At 39.3% G+C, this 21,643-nt stretch overlaps 1 protein-coding gene across 3 annotated transcripts in view; it reads left to right on the forward strand.

Moving 5' to 3' along the window:
- Positions 1–5,648: 5,648 nt before the first annotated feature.
- LOC127354065 (myosin-10) overlaps positions 5,649–21,643 on the forward strand; it is a 58,437-nt gene continuing 42,442 nt past the window's right edge. For all 3 annotated transcript variants that reach the window (XM_051383679.1, XM_051383680.1, XM_051383681.1), the window contains exons 1-3: positions 5,649–5,831; positions 9,229–9,610; positions 16,224–16,380. In XM_051383679.1, coding sequence (XP_051239639.1) covers positions 9,266–9,610; positions 16,224–16,380 — 502 coding nt within the window. In that variant the 5' untranslated portion in view covers positions 5,649–5,831; positions 9,229–9,265. The remainder of the gene's footprint in view (positions 5,832–9,228; positions 9,611–16,223; positions 16,381–21,643) is intronic.

The following is a 21,643-nucleotide window of genomic DNA, read 5'->3' on the forward strand; positions in this document are numbered from 1 at the left end:
GCAAGACTAGAAGCTCAGATCATTATCTGCTCCCACAGGGTAACACAGACATGACAGATAACTTGTGGACATACATAAAGCTGTCTTTAATATGTATAATAAGTTCATTGTATAGAATTTCCATACATGGAGCTTGAATATACAAATATTGTCATTTCAGACAATATTTGTATACTCAGAGGATACCCAAGATACATAAGGATCTTGTTTATGTTGTTCTTTGATAATTCTTTTGTGATATAACTGCTTTAAGGTATCATTTCGTTCTATACTTTTCTCTGTCGACCATTTTCCTGTATATGCCTTGCTCGCACTGAAGAGATGCAGCTGCAATGGTCACAGGGCACAAGCTCTGAAAAAGAAATATGTGTATTTCTGTATGGAAAAAGTATACACACAGTATAGTAGGGCTACATAATATGGCAAGATTGCAACTATTTTGACAGATATAGATACACGGTTGTGATATGATTCACGATTAGTGGGAATGATCATTTTGGTATCATCATTTTATAAAAAATATTACTAAAAAGCGATTTAAATCAAAATTGTTTTGTTTTCTTATAAATATTTACTCATTATGCCATATTGCGATCTCGATAATATTTAGATTAAATTTGGAGCCCTAACATACAGTCAGAAGCATGAGAAGGCTCTGCTTCTCCACAAACTTCCTCTGGACATTGCAGCAGACAGTTTGTCAGGTAAAGAGGAAGCTGAGGATGACCTGGGTAGGAATGGAAATAGATCAGAATGTCATTACTGTCAGTTCTGCATCATCTCTGCTACACAATCATATTTCATTGTTTTTTTAATCCTATACATTTTTAAATAAATCCCCACTGTAAATACTTTATGCAGAACCAAATTGTGTTCACAAAATATTTAATTCTTAACCAATAATTGGTTAATTCATTCATGAAAATGTCTCTAATATGTTTAAATTATGTGGATTTATTAATATTTTGTTTATTTAGTTAACTGTTCCATTTTATTTTCTCTCATTTTATCTCTGCATGATAGTCATAATGCTGTCTCAACATAAAATAATCACAATGTGTAATATTAATTTGTTGAGACTATTTTTTCTAATAGACATTGACTTACTTAAAAATGAACACAAGATAAGGACAGACTACCAAATAAAATCAAGAGGAATGACACTTTATTCTAGAAAATATTTCAAGCAGGACGATTTGTTTTGGAAATGGGTAGAATCATTTACTTCAGTGGGGCGAAGAAAATTACTTATTAAGATGGAGATTTTTGCAGTGAGCAAGTTCCAAGAGAGCGCATCAATCTATAGAAAACCGAACACAGTGCCCAACGAGGTCAAACATTTATCTGTATCCAATCTGGCACTGTAGTATTGAAAACGCCACATTTGACATTCCTTATCTACGCTTGAAGAAAAAAAAAGGAAAAAGGATGGAGATGTTTGATAAACTGCTGTCTAGACAAAAGCACAAGAGGGATGGTGGAGGACGATGCTGATGACAGGTCTATTATGCCACAGAGGCGACTGGAGAAGCCAACAATTGAGAGATGGAGCTGTCACAGCATTTTGCAAAATGCGCCACACCAAAGGGTGTCACTCTGTCACTCGTCAGACAAGACGAAATAACTCAATCAGACATCTTGCATCTGTCACTCAAGCTATGCCAGTCCTTAGTATGTGACATAACATTTAAAAAAGAAATATACTCAGTCTACTATTTTGTGACTAATTAATCTGTGTGGCAATCAGTAAGTGGTTCATATATGAAGTGATACTGTGAGTGAAGGACAAATGGACACATAGACATACAATTCAACCACACCACTGTGCCACTGACAGAAATTAGACTGACTTTCATGAGTTAAACAATGAAATTAATTGTAGTTTGTGTTTCACACAGTGTATGTGAGTGATTAACAAATGCAAAAGACAGCTGTCCGGATCTCTGTCAAGCTGGAGGTCTGCAAAGCTTTACCTTAACTGCTGCTGCCCTCTACTGTCTGTTGCACTTCAAATAACATGAGGCATTTTGTGTTTAAATCATTTGAGTAATAGGGGCATATGAGGTGAAATTGTATGAAGGCTGCTTTTAAAAAAGGTCGGAGGCTCATGCTAAAGTGTGCGATTTGCCAAAGTTATCTCTTTGTAATAATGTAATCTTTGATTTTCTAACACACAGACCTTATCTGTAAGGGAATTCACACAAACCATTGTGTATCTTTAACGAGTAAATATGGACATTTCAGAAATGGAATATAGTAAAAGACAATCACAAGATATAATCACTTTAAAGCTGCTTTGAAGGGGAACTTTGGGAAAGTTGTTGTTACTCTTTAAAGCAACACCCCAAAACCCCCAAAACGAACTCACAGCAATGCTGATGATGCTCAATAAATGACCATGGTTTTCAGTAACATATATATATACACAGTTATGAGGGAGAAAAAAAACTTTACTTTAACTAAAACTTTACTGCAAAGTAAAGTAGTAAGTGGTAAAATAAAGAAAAAGAGAAAAGAGAAAAAAAGGAAAATAATTTCTGTTCAATTCAGGTCGAACAGAGTCAGGGTGCTGCTATTGTGCATGCTGTGCTTACTGGCTGAAAGGCTCTGCTGCACCAAACAGAACAAAACCCTAATTAGTATCATTGGTAATACCTGTGATTACTATTTCATGTCAAAATGGCTGCTGTGAAAATTGTCTCCTACATTTCAGGGCTCCCAACATCTAAAAAACCCCAGTTTTTCTTTGTTTTTCACTAGGCACTGGTTTTCTAGCTTAATGCTGAATCTCTGACTTTACACACTGGTTATTTAACTAAGCATAAAAATTTGCTCACCTAGCTTTTTTTTGCTGCCATTAAAATTACTGTTTGGGTTTTTGATCAACATAAAAAATATTGTTTATTATGGTATGAATCAACCAACCAGCAAGCCAACTTGCCTCAGACATAATACTAGAGCCCAAGTTGCTGCCTCTCTCATATTAGCATACATTGAGGTCAGTTGCTCTAACGTTAGCTAATTAACCACCGGCACTGTTGAAAAAGACTCTCAGTCCAGGCTGCAATAAATACAATAAAAAGGCATGTATTTTCCTATGTTTGACTGTCTCCTGTACCATTTAGTGTGCAGTAATTATTATTATTATTATTATTATTATTAATTATATTAATATTGAGAAACTGGGGTTAGTTACCTCAGTGACTCTAATGCAAGTAGCCTAATGCTAATACATAAAAGAAACGAGGAGCTGAGTTATAATACCTGCATGACTGAAAATCTTCATAGAAATTACTAGTTTCATTTTGCATCTAGAGTATAGGTTTGGAATTAAGTAATATCAAACAACCTCATCTGGGCCATATGGTCTAGGCCCCTAAGGGATTTTTTTTATCAAACAGCACTAACTTTGCAATTGACTGTACATATAAGGCCTCTGAATGCAGGTCCTCAACATGAAACTGTATCACTTCAGTATCAGTGAACAGCGGTGCTCTGGCTACAATCATCATTTTTCAGACACCCACATGAAAATACTTAGATTAATGGAGATAGCTGTTCCTGCAGGATAAATATGGACAGTATGTGGTTACATCAGATTATTTCTTGTGGAGCTACAATGACATTTAGGGGAATTATTTAGCAAAATTATTAATAGCAACTTTACAATATATCAAATTGTGCATCCATTAGTTTTGTTTTTTTTGCCTTTTCGTAAAGACATTCAACAATGTACAAAGAGAAATCCATCATATAAGAAGCTGAGAGACCAAAGAGAGGAAAAATAGCAGGATATATCAGGAAACAAGAAACACACTCTACTGTTTCCTTTGGAAATAATGGTCTTGCATTGAATGTGTGGAGACTTGGAAATGTACCAGGTACAAGTTCACAACGTGTGTGTGTGTGTGTGTGTGTGTGTGTGTGTGTGTGTGTGTGTGTGTGCAGGTGGTACATTCAGAAACAGAAAGGTTGTATGTACCCAGAGAAGGATCTGCTATGAGGTTTTGGAGCTGGAGGCTAAGAAAGGGCTCCTTGCCACCACTGAGAGCACAATGTACCAGGTGGATGTCAGAGGATGTTAGCAGAGGAGGAGTTTAACCCAACCACAGAAGGAAATGTGTTATCCAATGCACAAGCTGCACCATTTAGATTATAATTATTGAAAAAGAATAGGGCTTTAGAAAACAAACCTCCTTAAATAAATACTTTCAATATAAAAATGCTGAAAACTACAGGCACTTGTTATCCCAGCTCTACTGATGTCTTGTTTATTCAATATATGAATAAGTCACAAGGTACAGTATGAACAGTTATTGCAAGCTGGAAGATAGATGGACTTTTGAGATTGGACAAGCAAAACTATCCCAATCCATGCAAGAATGTATAACACGGCACCTAAATAATTATATATATATATATAATATAATATAATTTTAATAAATCCCAAAGTTAAAGATGAATCTGATTCTCATAACTCAGGTGTATTAGGCATACATATGTAGCAGAGAATGCTATACAATTCATAAAGTTTGATTTGATGCAAGAATCTATGTGCAGAACAAGCGCATAGATTAGTGGGTAAACAACATAATATAAATTATAACAATATAATTTCACATTTAAGTTCGCTGGAAATGGGGAGTATCAAGCCTTCCTTTCTGCACTCTTGTTTCATTTCTTTTAGTTCAGTTTACCCACTGATATTATCAGTCTACTGTATTTTACACACAGGCACGTGGCATTAGTAATGTCTGTCTTTGTGCAACAGAGGGCACTATTTCAACACACTAACAAGGGGTGGTAAGTCTGAAAAGCAAAAGGACTTTTGTGAAATAACATATGTTTCTTGTGGTTTATCTTTTTATTCTTGCAATTTCACATTCTTCTTTCCTTTTAACTTCAATTTCATCCTCCTGTTTTTGATGCGCTCATGGTTTATTTTTGTGATCTCATCGCTTATATTATATATATATTATTTTATATTTAAGATAATAAAATATAAATACAATAAAAAGAGATGAGACACATAAGATGAGACGTAAGATAACATGTTATTTATACCCAGAGGAGAAATTAGACGTTGCAGCATAAAAAAACCCATAAAGATAAAAAAAAAAAGGATAAATGAAAGATATATGGCGATAAGTATAAGTAAGGTAGAGAGAGTGAGTAAAACAGTAAGTAGAAAACAAATGTGCAAAATATGCAATCAATTTAAAAAACAAAGCTAGTTTATAAGATAATAAAATAGTAAACAGTAGTATAGGATCTATTAGTACAGGATACGTTAATAATATATATGTGTCTGTATGAAATTAACAAATACAAATATGTGCCCATTATCCAAACGCTGACAATAACATCAGCGACAAATCCAATGTCCTACAACCATGTAAATCCGCAGCAGCAGCAGCAGCAGCAGCAGCAGCAGCAGCAGCATCCACCGGTCTGCAGGTGTTGATATCTTGGGCGGCAGTCGTCAACTATCAAAGTTTTGGGATGGAAATTATTTTGGACCAATCGCGCTTAGGCACCAGACTTTGAGAGCCAATCACATTCCAGGATTCTGTTGTGGGCGTTGCCCAAAAAAAAAAAGAGTGCGGCGGTGCGGTGCATCCTCCCTGGCCGGCGAGAGTTCGGTTGAGAGGGTGCTGGATGGTGGGGGAGTACCACTGATGAGAGAGAGAGAGAGAGAGAGAGAGAGAGAGAGAGAGAGAGAGAGCGGGCGGAAGAAGGGACTAATTCAACACACATCGGAGGATTATTACATCTACCGACTGGATACTGATAAACACCAGGGCAAAGGGTCTCTTCGTCTGCGGTGTGTGGTAAGTTCAGCCGGTGGTTTGTTTTTTAGTCGGGATGTAACCGGTAGCAACAGTAAGCGTTAACCGTTAGCTAGCGGATTATTGTGCCATGACTTCTCAATGATGGAGGAGCAGCAGCTAATGTTAGCCGACGCCACAGAGCCACCGTGCTATTTCTATCAGTCTAATATAGTCTTACGTAGATATTTTGTTGCAGGTATGTGTTTTAGAAGCTGAATCTGTAGGAGCCACGGTGAAACGGTGTGGTCATTGTTGTCCGCTTGCTTTTATCTCCACGCAGACGTCTTTGAACCACCCACACCCATGATGGGATATTATCTGAGGAGGCTGCTCAGTTCATCCTTTCAAAAAAAAAAACTCTCATTCATAAAGGAGTTAGGACTGTTTGGGATTGTATGTTCACCTCCACATTCCGTAAAGTGTGTATTATTTAGGGTCTGTACAGTCCGGTCAGTTGTATTGGGCTGCGTTGTGAGAGCTGTCGGGTCCTTGAAGGCATCTTTTCGAGCGGGTGTGATATGAAAGCACAGCACGCCAACTTTGAGCTAACGCTAGCAAGCTAACCTAGCTGATGCAGCTGTTTGGCCCAGCCGGGGTATTTCAGTCCGTGACGAGCCGCTTTCACAGCCAAATGCAATTTCTTGACCTTCCTCTGTTGAATTATCCCACCGGAGGAGTGCTGTGCCACATATTCCCGCGATATAGCGCCGGATGAAGGGATGAAAGTTGGTGTTTTCCAGCTCGGAGTGAGGGGATGCAACCCTTTACTGATCCCCTCCATCTCTTGACCTGACCCAGATTCGTTTGTAACCCAGCGCCTGATTTAAGCATGGGACTTGGTTGTAGGTTAAATATCTCTGAGCATTCATCAGCTGATGTTGTCTCAGATTAATAAGGAGCAAGCTGCAGTGGTGCTTTGTGCCGTGGCTCACATTCAGATCTGTCCCTGCATCAGCTGTTGAGGGCATCAAGTGCCAAGTTTTATCAAGTTGTTTTCAGCTCAGTTTGTGTGTTTGCTTTTAGTATTGATTGTGTGATTGTATCCTGTTTTTGATCATATATGTAAGCATGAAACCACTCACCAGTCATTCCTTAAATCACAAGAAGGATTGCAACTAAAGCGAATCCTCTATTAATTGTTTGTTTTATATAATGCCAGAAGATAAACAAATGCCCCTCACTATTAAATTGCTTGCTTTGTCAGATCATCAGTTTATATATATTTAATATCAAATAAGTAAAAAAAAAGTCTCACAACTGAGAGACTTGAAATTGCATTTTTGCTTGAAAAATTATGTAAATGATAATAGATCATCAAAATATTTACTACAAATTGCCGTGGTTAGGGTTCAGAAAAAAATAATTTCTGTGTGATTCTGCACAACACAGTCAGAGTTTGCTTGGGTTTTGAGGGGGCTTAAATGGTGAAGTTACTGTACATGTGGGTTGGTTATGCACAGGGATGGAGGTGTAAAGGCTTGAAGCTCACACACCAATCTGTGTGGGCCAAACAAGTCCTTCTGGGAAAAATACAAAGCCCCAAAGCAAAAGAAAGACAGAAAATAATCCTTATTTGGTGTAAATTTCTCTCAGTTGGTCAGAAAAAATATCTTGTTTCGCTCAAATGAGTAACGCAACAGGTGCTCCCTCTCATGCTCATTCTGTCACTGTCTAAGACGATGATTTAGAAGACTCTACTGTAAATGCTGATTGAGTCACTTGTCTTGTTGTATTTTATGCTCCTTTACCTTTTCCACTTACTGTATATACACGAAGGTACACAGAGAAGGGTTTTTAGATGACCTATATTCTACTAGTAGTACATTCATATAAGATTAGCCATCAAAAGTCCCTGCTGAGTGTTGACAGGCAAGCGGGAACCACTATGGATAAGCTGTGACACTTCATCAATCATGCCCTACATTATACTTATTATTAAACCTTAATATCTCTTCAATTAAACAGTAATGCTCCATATTGTCACTAAGCCAAACGTTAGAAATGAGAGCATTACCTATTGAAAGCCTAACATCTTGTTATATTAAGGATTCCAGTCACTTAAACACAGTTTTATTTAGCAGTCGTGGGAGAAGCTGCATCATCCATAAAGCGATTTACCATCAGCTTCAACATTCAGCTGTATTGATCGCAGCTTTGTTGAATCAATATCCTACATAAAATTTTCAAAATGTTAGTCTTGGTACTACCACCGAACAGTTAGATCTACTCTAGGTAGTTTGATATTAGGGCTTGGCCATAAACTGAACTATACCTAGAAATCAGAAATGTTGCTGTACCAGTTGTACCATGGTAGCTCTCCAAACCAATGAGCAGGACCTACTTTATGGCGATATTGGATTTTTATATGAAGTTAGATTTAAGATATTCCTGTCCAGTGGCTTTTCCAGAAAATGTATTATATTGTGATAAAAGAACGACATAAAATGAATTACATGACAGGAGATTGCTACATTGTTGTGTGCCACTCAACTAGGGCTGGCCCCTAAATATCAACGATTTGAATTAAAGGTCGAGAAGCCCTTTTAAGCATTTTATTTTTTGAAGCAGCTTAATTATACACAGAGCAGCGCGTGATAACAGCATGGCAGGCTATAAACTTGAGAAACATTGTCCCATCCCAAAATATCCTAACTGCAAAACTAACTGTAATGGAATTAAAAGGAGAACAGGAGATGGAAACGCAGGGCGGCTTGTTCCTTCTGGCTGCTCCGACGCTTTCAGCTCTGGTGCTAAATATTAGCAAAGTCAGCTAAAGCACTTTTGAACCAGACTCTGGGACAACCTCCTCTACTACTGTCCAGTGTCACCCTGTTTACCCTTCAGCTGACAGCGCTGCCAGAAGTCACACACGGTTTTATAAATGAACCACGACCAGGATGCACACTTTTATCTATGTGACTAAACTGGCAACTAAGTTGACACAGGCCTACGTTTAAGACAGAATGAAATTATTGCCGTAACACAGATCACAGATTTTTCACAAAAGACATTTTGACATTGTCACAATTGGAAAAGCACAGGTGTCAATAATGAAGATGAATGATGGATGAATTCTATGTAGCTGCTTTAGTTTCAGGGTCCTGGTATTGTTCATGCTGGCTCACTGTCAAACTTACTGGGACACATTTGATTAGAACAGAGCCATCATTAACGTTATTGTTATTAACTGTTGAGACCTGTACTTTTCCTACAATGACGTCAACATGTCTGTGGTGAGAAAGGAATAGTAAGAGGATCATTTACACTACAGTGTTGAGTCACAGTGGTGATCTCATCTGTGAATGACATTAGTCAGCAGCTGAATTTGAAATGTAGCATTTCTTTTTTGTTGTTGTTTTTGGTCAGATAAACATTATATTTTCTCTCCTCCCTACAGGTGACCTAGTGTGTTCTGCTTCTGGTTTCCAGCAGCAATGTCACAGAGGAGTGGGCAGGAGGATCCGGAGCGGTACCTCTTTGTGGACCGCGCAGTGGTCTACAATCCGGCCGCACAGGCCGACTGGACTGCCAAGAGGCTAGTATGGATCCCATCAGAACGCCACGGCTTCGAGGCTGCCAGTGTTCGTGAGGAGCGTGGAGATGAGGTGGTGGTGGAGCTGGCGGAGAATGGGAAGAAGGCGGTGGTCAACAAGGATGACATCCAGAAGATGAACCCGCCAAAGTTCAGCAAAGTCGAGGACATGGCTGAACTCACCTGCCTGAACGAAGCCTCCGTGCTTCACAACCTCAAAGACCGCTACTACTCCGGCCTCATCTATGTAAGTGTTTGTCATTTACTCCTAACAACTTGTTATCATCTTTCAAGAAACCAAATTATTAAATTATTAAATTGATAGTTTACTTTGTGATAAATATGTATGTTACAGTATGCTGTAATGTAGTGGATTTTACCCACTGGATCTGAAGGAGTCTAAAATGTCTTAACATCAACAGTGGTGACATGACAGTCATCAACGTAAAAAAGGACGCAATCTCACACTAATCTGGCTCATTCCAACTAAAACATCTACAGATGTTTGTCCGTAGCTTTTCATACTCGAGTCTCTGAATTCAAGAGACGAAGAAACAAATTCCTTCAATGAACAAGCCATCATGTCCTACATAAGCTGCCGATTTCCCCTGTGATTATGACCCACTTAGTGACATGCATTCCTGGAATAACCCAGGCACGGAGCTTGTGGGCCACCTGAGCCTCCAGGGAGGAGGCAGGGGCGGACAGGTTCACACTTAGAGGCCCGGTCACAAAGACAGAAATGAGCTTGGCTAAACTAGATTTTACTTTGGGCAGAGAGCGAGTGGAGGGTTTGTTTCCTTATTTGGTCATATTGCTTAATTACTTACTTGGTAAATGACAGTGGAATATCTCTCCACTCGTGAACAGATGTACAGTACATAGAGTAATATAAGACAAAACTGGTTACAGCTGGGATTTTCTGAAATCGTGTACGTCTTAAATGTTAATAATTTAAGATATCTTTCCTCTCAGGTTAAGGGATTATCGTTGGTTTTTAAAGGAATCGAGCAGCAGTTGAAAAACTTTTGTGGTTTTCTGCCTTGGGCCATTGGGATGGAGCTTTGGAAGCTTTATGGATGAAGTCATGACATTTGAAAGGTTAATGAAGACACTATGTACTCTGTGCTGATGAGGCATGATTACATCACTGTCATCATCCAGTAGATGGCCTGCCAAACCACCAGCATAACGGCATTATGTCCCTCAGAGGAATAATTAAAGGAAAGAATCCATTCACAGGTATTCGTACTTTGTTGGGTCTCTGATATTCGGTTCATTCCAAAAGCTGTTTTGCATTAGTGCTTGTATTTGCTTGACCTGCATCACATACTAGAATCTGCTACATATCCTGGAGGATTTTTGGCAACTATTAGTAAGTCTTATGAATACTTAAATACATAAATGGTTTGGTCTACAGAAAGTGGTGAAAAATGATCAGATGAGATCAAAACTAACTCATTAAATTTATCAAGTTACTTTATGGTCCATTAAGTCTAGTACAGGTGGAGTCTTTTTGTGAACAGTATAGTGAAAGTATGTGACAAATATTTATGGGGCTCCCTGGAACCTCTCCCGGTAGAGCGTGTGCCCCGTGCACCAATATTCAGTCCTTGCCGCAGTGGCCTAGGTTTGATTCCGGCCCGTGTTCTGCCCTCTCTCTGTCCGCCTCCTCCTGTCGTGTCTTCAGTTGTCACTATAAAATAAAGGCATAAAAAGCGTAAAAAATTAAACATAAAACACATGATTATTAATATAAATAAACATATGGAACCTTTTTGATCCCATAATAAGAATAGCACCTTCCCACATGACAGAATCAGAACCAAAAGCTAGTACTCTCATTTGATGTTTTACAAATATGAACCACTATATAATTAATTTTGTGTATTTTCGACTGTGACCAGGCAAGGTGTCGCAGTGTGAGCTCTGCCATGTGGTCAACGTCTACTGATGGCCTCCTGCCAAGAGACTGCTTGGTCTGTTTGTATCTCCTGAGAGCAGACGTTGTTTGCCACCATATTAGAACAATGCTAATCTTACATTGACCATTGCTTCACAAGAATTTAAAAAAATATATTAACTTCAATCATTTAGATAATGTTTTTGTAGACATGCTGACAAAAGTTAATAATTGGCTCCACATTCTTGTTCTGAATGTGCTATAGCAAAATGTCTCACTGCTTCCTACACAAGCCACAGCAGTAGTAGTCATCAAGTTCACTTTTTATTTATTTATTCAACCCAAGTAAAAAAGAACATTGTATTGTTTAGTATTTTCAGAGGGCTTACAAGGGAGAAATAAGTGGCCCCAGCCCGATCTCTGAGCGCAGGGAGGCCTGTGTTGAGCCACACTGTAACCAAACCGCCTTAACAGAGTTCTTTGTGTTCACTGATAAGCAACAGCTGTCTGCTCAAATAACTGACATTTTTTCAGTCTTGCTTTTGAAAACCAATGCTTAATTAACTACCAATCCATGTCAGCTTTTGAATATCTTTGCTGTTCTGCAGGGTTACAGACATGCCTTTCCTCTGATCCGTTTTTTCATGCTCAGTCAATTTTTGTGCTGCTAAATTACCATCTATTTGATTTGTTCTCAAAGCCACAAAGTCCCCAAGCGTGAAGCTAATGAACAAGGAGGTTTAAGAGATTTGAGTTGCATGCATGCAGACCTCTGTTGGTCATTTGCTTTGGCATTCCTGACTCTACATGTTTTCTGTCCTGCTTTTCAGGGCTGTGTGACCTTTTAAGTCAGACCAGCATAGCATAGTGCTGACATAACCTCTCTGATGACTACCATCCACACAGCAGTGGATGGACGTAGAGGTGATAAAATTAACATAAATAAAAACACACATTAGACAAAAGTAGGAGGGACTTTATGGACTCAAAAATGAGTAACTTCTTATATTAGGAACATGAAATTTAGATGGCTATAGGATGTCATGCCTGGCTTTCCCGTTAGCATGGTTGACCGAATATGGTTCAACCCAGTTGCTCAGGAGAAAGGAGGACTGGATATAGTAATGATGTGACAGTGATGTATTATTAAATGCAGCCCACTATATGCTCATCCTTTGTTGATTGGTGGTGCAGAGTGTACTTCTTGAAGAGGGTGGTTGTCAGCTCCAGGCTGAGAGCTTTATATGGATACGGTACTTACTTGCCTTTATTGGCAGGCTGTTTCTCTGTTCATTAACCCTGTCTCTGACTGCAGCTCTTCTGTTCACAACCTGGACACAAAATTATTTTTCTATTCAATGTCTTTTATCAAAAAAATTAATAAAAATGAGGCCTGTCAGAGCTTTTAGTCCATATACTGATTACACTATAATATTGGTAGCTTTGCTGGTCTCCATTCACATCTAGACCATGATGAGCACAGTCATAGCATTAGAAATCACCACTAATGGTAATAACAACTACATTTCTTCCAACCACAGCCTTGATTGTGACTATTTTACCAGAGTGCTGGGCTTTCTCTATCCTCTCTAGAGGTAAATACTTTGGTAAAACCCAACTCAGTGACTCACAGATCCATGTTCCCCAGATTATACACTAGAGATATGCTGCTTGATGGAGGCCCCTTTGAGATGTTTCCAGCTGTATTTTCTTCAGATTATATAGTAATTATTTTATTTTTTACACTTTTGTCTTCTTTGTTACACTAAGCCACATAGCATCCCCTCCTGTCAGCTGTCAAAGCTGTTTGAATTTAGGTTAGCTCCCTCTTGTAAGCAGTCAAAAGCACACAGTGATGACAGGTTCGTCCTTTTAATCAAGTGCTGCTCAGTGAGATTAAGAGCAAATACAGAGCTATGATGAGAATCTTCACGGACTGTCTGGGTACCATTTGAAATAATTAAAATGTGTTGTGTGGAGCAAATACATTTCTTCATTTCCTTGGGAAGTGTGCAGAGATACAGCCATGGTTTTAAGGGTTCAAAAGACATAAATGAAAGCCCAGTTATGTCAGAATGGAGGGCACTGATTCATACAATAGCGGAGACCCCAGAAAATGTTTCCCCTTTTTCCCATTGAGAGAGTCCGAGGCCCTGTTGCTAAGCACTGCTTGGGTTACAGACATTTATTTGGACATTTCCGGAGGGCTGGGAATCCTTTCAACTGTGTCAGAGTTCTCCTCTGTTAATCATAGTTTCTCTTGGTTGCAGGGATGTGTTGCCCAGCTCATTTATCAACTCAAAATAACCTGTGTTATGTACTCAAAGATTCATGTTTAGTTCAGCTATCAGCAGCCTTTGTTGATTGTAATTGTAACTTTCCTGTGAGTAGACATTACTTTGTGCAAACTCTGCATTCTGAGAAAGGAACTAACCACAACAGGCCGGCTGGCGTCTTGTTATTCCTGGTTGTGTAGGTGTCCAACCCCTTGCCCTCAGAGCCCGATTAATCCCCAAATACCCCCTGGGGTCCACCATCAAGGACAGCCAGCTGAGTCATCCCTCTCCTCAGTGCCTGTGGCCCATGCTGGGTCTGATCTGTCTGCCTGGTGCTGTGCCCACTGTAGGGGTCCTGGGAAGTGGTGATTATTGTTGACGGTTCTATAGTTCATCCTGAGCTGCACGAAGGTGATTTTTACAGGCAGTTACTGTTAGCAAGGTGTAAGTATTTGCCTCAGTAATCGGTAATGTAGAACAATGTCACTGCTGGTGAATCCTGAGCAACAAATCTCTATGTGGCCAGGTTGCAGCACAGAGCTGTGTCTAAAGCATCTGTGCACATGGAGGAGGTGAAGAGGGGTTGTTTTGATAGCCATCTGGTGACATTACCCCCCACCCTTCACACACGGGGGCTACAGCACCACATGACCACCACCAGTAACATCCCTCAAGTGTGTTACTCTTGCATATGTATTTTTCAGAGGGATACAGTTTTAGCCAAATTTTACTCCATTACCAGCAGTGGTTGAATTTAATTTAAATCATTTGTGTGAAGGTTTGGTAGACTACATTAATTACATTTTGGGTGTTTTATTGCAACAAAATCCTTCATAATATATCTGACTACAGCTAATAGAGCTTCTGTTATTATTGCCCAACCCTGGTTGAGTGTTGCAGTAACATCACAATGTGATTTATCAGACTACAGTTATGTGTTGTGTATGTGTGAAGGTGTGGTGTGAACCTCCAGCCAGGTGGCAGTTGAGATGTGTTTGTCAGAGGTATTTCTCTCGTTCAGTCACACACACAAAGTCCACTCGGCTCCCACAACATGCTTTGGTCATGGCACCATTGTTCCAGTTCAGCAACTGGGTTAGCTGGGCCCCCTTGGAGCCCACTGGCCGCCACAGACAACATAATTAAAAGAATGTGGCTTTGCAGACCAGCCGAGCACCGAGATCAGAAAGGTGAAAAAAGGGGGAGGAATGCAGCGTAAAGGAGTAAAAAGCACAAGGAAAGCAGTTATAGCTAATACAGGATGATGAGGATGAGGCAAGAGAGTAAAGAGCAGTAAAAGTCAGACAGGAGTGGTCAGCAGAGGGAGGAAGAGAAGTCTGTGGACACCCTCTTTTCATCTAAATTTGAAGCGTGATTATGACAGGATAGATGGCTATAATTTCAGTTTTTATTGGCATGACTGGCAGACTTTTGATCCCAGTCACTGATGTGTGATTTAAAAAGCCTTAATCCTTACTGTATACTGTGTACCCCATGGACTCTTGAGTTAATGGAGTGTTCCAGCAGCAGCAGACATGACAGGGATTAACCCTGTCCTGGCCTGTCTGACTGCATGTCTGTCTGCATTATACAGCTGAGGGGCCAATATACTGTCGTGGATTAAAATCACCATCCCGTGCATCTGATTTCTTTAGTCAGTCAAAGACTGTCTGGGTAAAATTGCCACCAGTTTAATAAGGAGAAAATGGAGAATTGCCACATACAAGGAGGATAAGTGAGCGGGGCAAGAATCTTAAATACTGTAGGATACTTGGCAGTGTGCCAGCAACCTGCAGCCATGCACAGTTTTCTGGCATGATCCATGAATTCATAAACACAATACGGACCTCATGCAAGAACCACTCATACAAACAGATTCGTTCAAAAGTGGCACATAGTGTACGAGTGATTTAAGAGAATTAAAAGTTATTCACCAGTTTTTTTGTACTTGTAGTTCTGAATGAACTTAGAGTTTGGAAATGAACTAAAATGAAATATTAACTGCTCAATATTCTAGAGAATATGACAATCTTGGGATGTCCATTATTCAAAATATCAAAATCTCACAAATGCACACCTTGTCATGAGCAGGTGACACTCATCAAGCTGAAACAAGTGTAACATTTATCTATTGGCAGAACTGGAATATAATATTCACAGGTATTAGGGATGCATGATATGGATTTTTTAGATAACTGATACCTAACCTGTAGTTTTTACACACTTGATGACATGAAAGGCTAAGATGAGCAAAAATTGATAATTTAATATTCCATAGCTCTCAACTGACGTCTCTACTATTAACCACAGTTCTGACTCAGATGTTCATGTATTTAAGTTCATCAAACATCATACTTTGTCTTTCACAGAACATAAAGCATATCAATCGTTTTGCATTATAATTCAAAATTAATTATTATTGTGGACTGATCATTTTTCGGCTGTGATTTCATTGTCCCGGTAATTCATAATCATATAAATTTCCCATCATCTGAGCCAGAACCATTATAATAGCAATAAAAATGTACAATTGTATTTGAATCTCCACAGGTTGCATTGTCCGGTACTCGCTGTCTATTTAGTGCTTAGTAGATTCAATGGTAAAGATGGTGAAATATTATAAAATATTAACAGTTGTGTGATGAATTAACAGTCAACCATGTTTTCTTTTCTTTTTATAGACATACTCTGGTCTCTTCTGTGTGGTCATAAATCCCTACAAAAACCTTCCCATCTACTCAGACAACATCATTGAGATGTACAGGGGCAAAAAGAGGCACGAAATGCCCCCTCATATCTACGCCATCTCAGAGTCTGCATACAGATGCATGCTACAAGGTAAGTCTGAGTGTTGTTACTGCTATATATGGTTGCTTCCTATCTACCTCAGTCCACCTCACATACAAGAATGACCACTTTAACTTGCATTAAATGCCACTGAATGTCAGTGTAATGGCTTCAAAAGGTATGTGTTACAGCTTGATTTTATTATTATTATTATTATTATTATTATTACACCCTGCCTGTTGTGTCTCCTTTAAATGCCAAGGTAGGGTGGTTGGGTTTATGTTATTATTACTCTCACTGACCTGTATTCTGAGTCCCATCTTCTCAGATGTGATTTGTCAATGCTACCTGGTCTTTAAGAAGACCAAGAACCTAAAGTCTCCACAGCATTTTGGTGGCACATCTCTGTGGAATCATTGTGATTTTGCTGGTAATTTGAAGAATGGGCCAAAACGTGGAGAAAAGCATCTGTCTCTTTTAATCCATACAAATATGACTAGTTCCTTAGTTCTGACATTCATCATTTTTGTATAACGTTCACAGTTGTTTTTAAGGTTGAATATTTTGGAGTTAAAGTGACACTCTAATCGGTTTTAATTAATTTCCGAACCTAAAAATCCCCTCAAAATGATGTCTTCAAAGATTCTTGCCTGCTTCATGGCGAGCTTCCAGGCTCTATGAGCAGTGACTGACTGGGATCAGACCAGCGAGAACAGAGAGGGTGACCCCATTGTGCGTAACAATAGGTCCTTTGTGTGATTGCGAGGGCCGACCAGTGGGGGTGGTGACAAACTGGACAGTCCCGTCAGTCCTTTTAGAATTTGCTTTCCCCACGTTGGTACACAGAAGAAAGTTTCGTCGGTATCACTAGTAGCTTGATGATACCTTCGCCCTCCTCACACAAAAACTACCGTCATAACCGACAATTGCAAGACCTTCAATTAATACCCACTTTTTTAACCACAAATGTTTAGATGTTTCATACGTCTTATAGTTATACTTTCTGAGCTTTAGTGTAAAGATGCTTGTTGTGATGTTGATTGAATGCTACTATCTCTTCTCAGGTGATAATGTACAAGCACAGGAACATAGTTTCAGTAGTAGCCCCGCTGTAGCTGTTGTGGACCTCTGCCAGCTCTTCATTTAGTCCAGCTAGTTTCTTGTTGTCACCTCCTCTTCTTTTCTTTACACCCTCTATTCTCTACACACTGCATTTCTACATGAATGGACATAGACACATGGGGGCAGGGCTGGGAGACCTGTCAATTAGTTATTCATTTTAACATATTTGTGAATTTTCTCATTTTCTTGAAGCAGTGACCTCTGCCCTCAAGCTTTTCAAGATGCTTCATGTATTTACTGTGTGTCATGGAGTACACAAGCCTGACCTGTGCTTCTACCCCAACCCATTTTCAGTCATGTTTGTATCAGAATTAATAGTGTTGTGGTTGAAAAGGAGGTTTGTAGGTTGGAGATTAGTGGAGGCCAGCTGCTGTTCAGCTGTGGCCCTGAGCATTTCAGCAACCTGGTTATTATAAGTGAATATCCAGCTGTACAGATTAGCACTCGCAGTTTTTTACTCTTTTCTCCAAGTGGGCAATAAAGTCACTGGACAACCAAACACTTTGGCAGATATCATCACATTTCTTAGGTGTCCCTGTTAGGAGTTGTCAATATGGATGAAATGATTTATCAGAATATATGTAATTTTATATGGCTTTAATGTAACAGTGTATAGTTAAAATAACCAGACAAGAATGTCCCGAAAATGATTCGGTAGATGGCGTTTGGTTTGGTATGTCCTATGACTAAAGTAATTACTGTCAAAATAACCTATTTATGCAGTTTTACCAGGAAAGTTTTAGCAGTGCACCAGTTGTTGATCACCCAAGCGTGACGATTAACGAAACGAGACAAAACCAGAGCACCCTCTCATGGCAGATGCATGCCAATTAATAACTAATGCTATAGTGTTTATCACTGCAGATATGCAAATACAAGACTTAAGCATATGGCGCTTGCGCCCTGCTACCATTTGCCTTCAAATATCCAATATTGCTATGATGCAGTTCTGCAACGCTGCCTACAGATCGTGCTGAAACAATTTAGCATTTCATTGATTAGTTGATCGCCAGAAAATCAATGAATCTCTTTAGTCAGTTATCAAGAAAAAAATGAGACAAACACTTTTTCAGCTTATCTCTGTTTTATATTATTGTAAGTTACATATATTTGGGTTTTGGCTGAACAGAACAAGCAGTTTGAAGACGATTAAATTGTAAAAACAATCAACATATTAATTTAAAATTGAAATAATCCTTAGTTGCAGTTCTACTCTCATACAACCAAAGATATTAAACAGCCAAGGTAAAAACAGTCTGACAGTTGACAAACTTATATCATCTCACGATAAATGTCACCATATTGCCCAACCATGTTATCTCATAATGTTGCATTAAATTTAACTGATTAATATCATCCCTTTCACACTTCTTGTTTAGACTTTGCCGTGTCAGTTGCCATCTGAACAGGAAAGAACACTTGAGACAAATAGTTAGTTGCCTATAATTTATGACCTTTGGAGCTGAACAAATTGGAGAATCATATTTAGGGCTGAAGGGTGTCTAAACCTCGCAGGGATCTGTTAATTACCTCAGCATTACTGTGCAGCCCGTCAGGCTGTCAACCTCAGATGGGAGGTTAAATGAGGTGTTACCTAACAAAGATGGGGTGTGTAAGCAGACGTCAAGAACTTACTGCACATCTGTCATTGATTAGCGGTCCAGATACTTTACATAATTGAGTAGTGAACTCAGCCGATGTGAACTCGCTGACTCGATGTGAATAAGCTAATTTTATCATATCTGGAAATGTGTTGTAAAGGAAGTGCTGATGCTGGCTTGAATGAAAACATGTGTTAAAGGACCGGTCATGTCAGCAGTTGCGATGGATTCCAAGAGTGGACGTGCATCAACAGCATTGAATGTGTCCCTAGGTGGGGTTTTGAAACAGGGGGTCTTTGTTTCAGTGGAAATGGTGAAAGACACCCTTTTTTAGTCCCTCCCTGGTGTTTAATCAGGGTGTTAGGTCAAGTCCAGCTAGATCCATCTTGGCTTACTGAGATTTTTCCCAAAGCACAGCCCTTTGATTTCTCTCTTCGAGGTCCATTTTATCAACAATGAACAAACCACTTCTCATCTTGCATGTCAGCAGCCTTACTGATATTGATAAAAGATTAAATTACTTTTTTGAAGAATGCAGATAAGGCTCCATGAAGTTTCCAGTGTACAGTGCAATCTATACTGTCAGGAATGTGTGATAGAATGAGCTTTGGGAATGTTTATAATGGCACAACATTACACTTTCAGCAAACACTGGCCCACCTGGCACCAATGAGGTCTACAGCAAACAGTAATGGCTTTGATGGCCTTTTGAACCGAGGCTTGATGCCAGGCTCTTTCAACCTCCAACCACCTCCTAGGCACACCAGAGCACGTTAAGCACACAGGAATTTTTTGCAAATCTTTTGAAGAAATGATTCACCACATTTCAAAAGGATGCCTCAAGGAGCTGTGGATGAGGGACAGATTAACAATTACTTAAACCATTATTCTTTTTCTCCCAAAGACTGCTCCTTTCCCCCCCAAAAAACAACTGTAATAGATGCAGTTATGGACAGTGAAACTGCTCAGTAACCGAAGGATCACTCCTGTTTTCTTTGTAATAAAGCTCACATTTTATTTTTTGTTTGCTGTGCTGGAACAATTCACTACTATTCAGGACCAGGAACTATAACTATCACTGCTATTCTTTTAGCTATTTCCTCTGTATCCCCTTCAAATGAAATCTAGTAGGAGAGGTGACTAAAACTACTAGACAGGAACACTGAATATGAGTACATCTCCTCTGTGCTTCCAAAAATAAAGGAGCTCCCTGGAGACCTTGTGTGCATCAACCTAATGCTTTTCTCCCCGACACACAGACCCACATACGGAAACTTTTTTAAAATAGCTTTCAACTTATTTACTGTATATCCCAATGGATCTTTCCTGTAACATCTGTTTGAACTTGAAAGGATCAACCAAAAGATAAAAAGCCATGACCAAAGATAAAAAAGGGATGTTTTTAACATGTGGCCTGTTCAGAGGTAGCGTCTTATGTTCAGTTAGCATCACCAATATCTTTAGAATACAACTGCTTTTGTGACTGAAGTGTGTCTACAAAGCCTGCACAAATTCCTAGTTTTTGTGATTGCCGGTGCAGCTGATTCCACTTTTGTTGCTTATTGTGCCTCCATCCATCTTTGAAATCCAGTACAGTAATCTACAGTACAAATACCTTCTCGTTATTGTCACATAGTGTGAAATGATTTCCTTAATATGAGTCTTGAGATAGTTCTTTATGTTTAGACTTCACCTGATTTAGATTTACATGTGCTTTGTTTTCTCGTTCCTCCTGTTTCTATTAAATACATCACTTTCATCATGTCTTATTTTCCCCCTCGCACTCGTGATTTTCCGTCTATCTCCCTCCCGTCACCTCTATTTGGCCGCCATACTACCTGTCACCATTGATTTATTTTGCACCTGATGTAGATATTAATCTCAGATCTCTTAAACGATTTTCTAGACCAGTCTCTTAGCTTCAGTTTGGATGAAAACCTTGAATGAAAATCTAAATCATGTTGTCAGTGTTTCTCAAACACAGTTAATCTCCCTATCAGATTTCATTACAGACCTTCCTTCTCAGAAATGCTCCACGTAGGAAACCAAATACTCTGGATCTCCATTGCATTTGTTTCCATTTGTTAGTCCTTGGCTGAAGCATCAGCCCCAGTTCTGCCCACACCAGAGGCCTTTATAGCCCCAAAATGGGTGGTTTAAAATGATTGATTGCTTTGACTTTTTAAACCTTATTGACAGATACGTCTGTGCCAAGGAATAGTTCAATCCCTTTTGGCCAATTTTAAATGGTTTTCTTTTATTTGGAAGGTGCAGTACGATGAGAGACAAGCATTGGTTCATGCCACTGCAAACATGACTATAACCTTCTTTTAATAGGCTGTAAAGCCCCTTAGTGCCCCGTCATAAGTGTAACTGCTCTGAGGTGTTACACTAATAAACAGTGGTATTAGCTAGTTCTTCTGTGCCAGAAAGGACATTACAGACACCCAGAATTTTTCACAGTCAGCAATGCTTAAGATTTCTCCTCTGTTGTAATAGTTTAATTTTATGCCAGCACTCCTGCTCTATCCAAGTGTGCTTAGAAGCAAATCCCATAATTGCCACATGGGATACTTAACCCACTACTTTAT

Source organism: Dicentrarchus labrax, unplaced genomic scaffold, assembly GCF_905237075.1.
Source record: "Dicentrarchus labrax unplaced genomic scaffold, dlabrax2021, whole genome shotgun sequence".
NCBI classification, from domain to species: Eukaryota; Metazoa; Chordata; class Actinopteri; family Moronidae; genus Dicentrarchus; species Dicentrarchus labrax.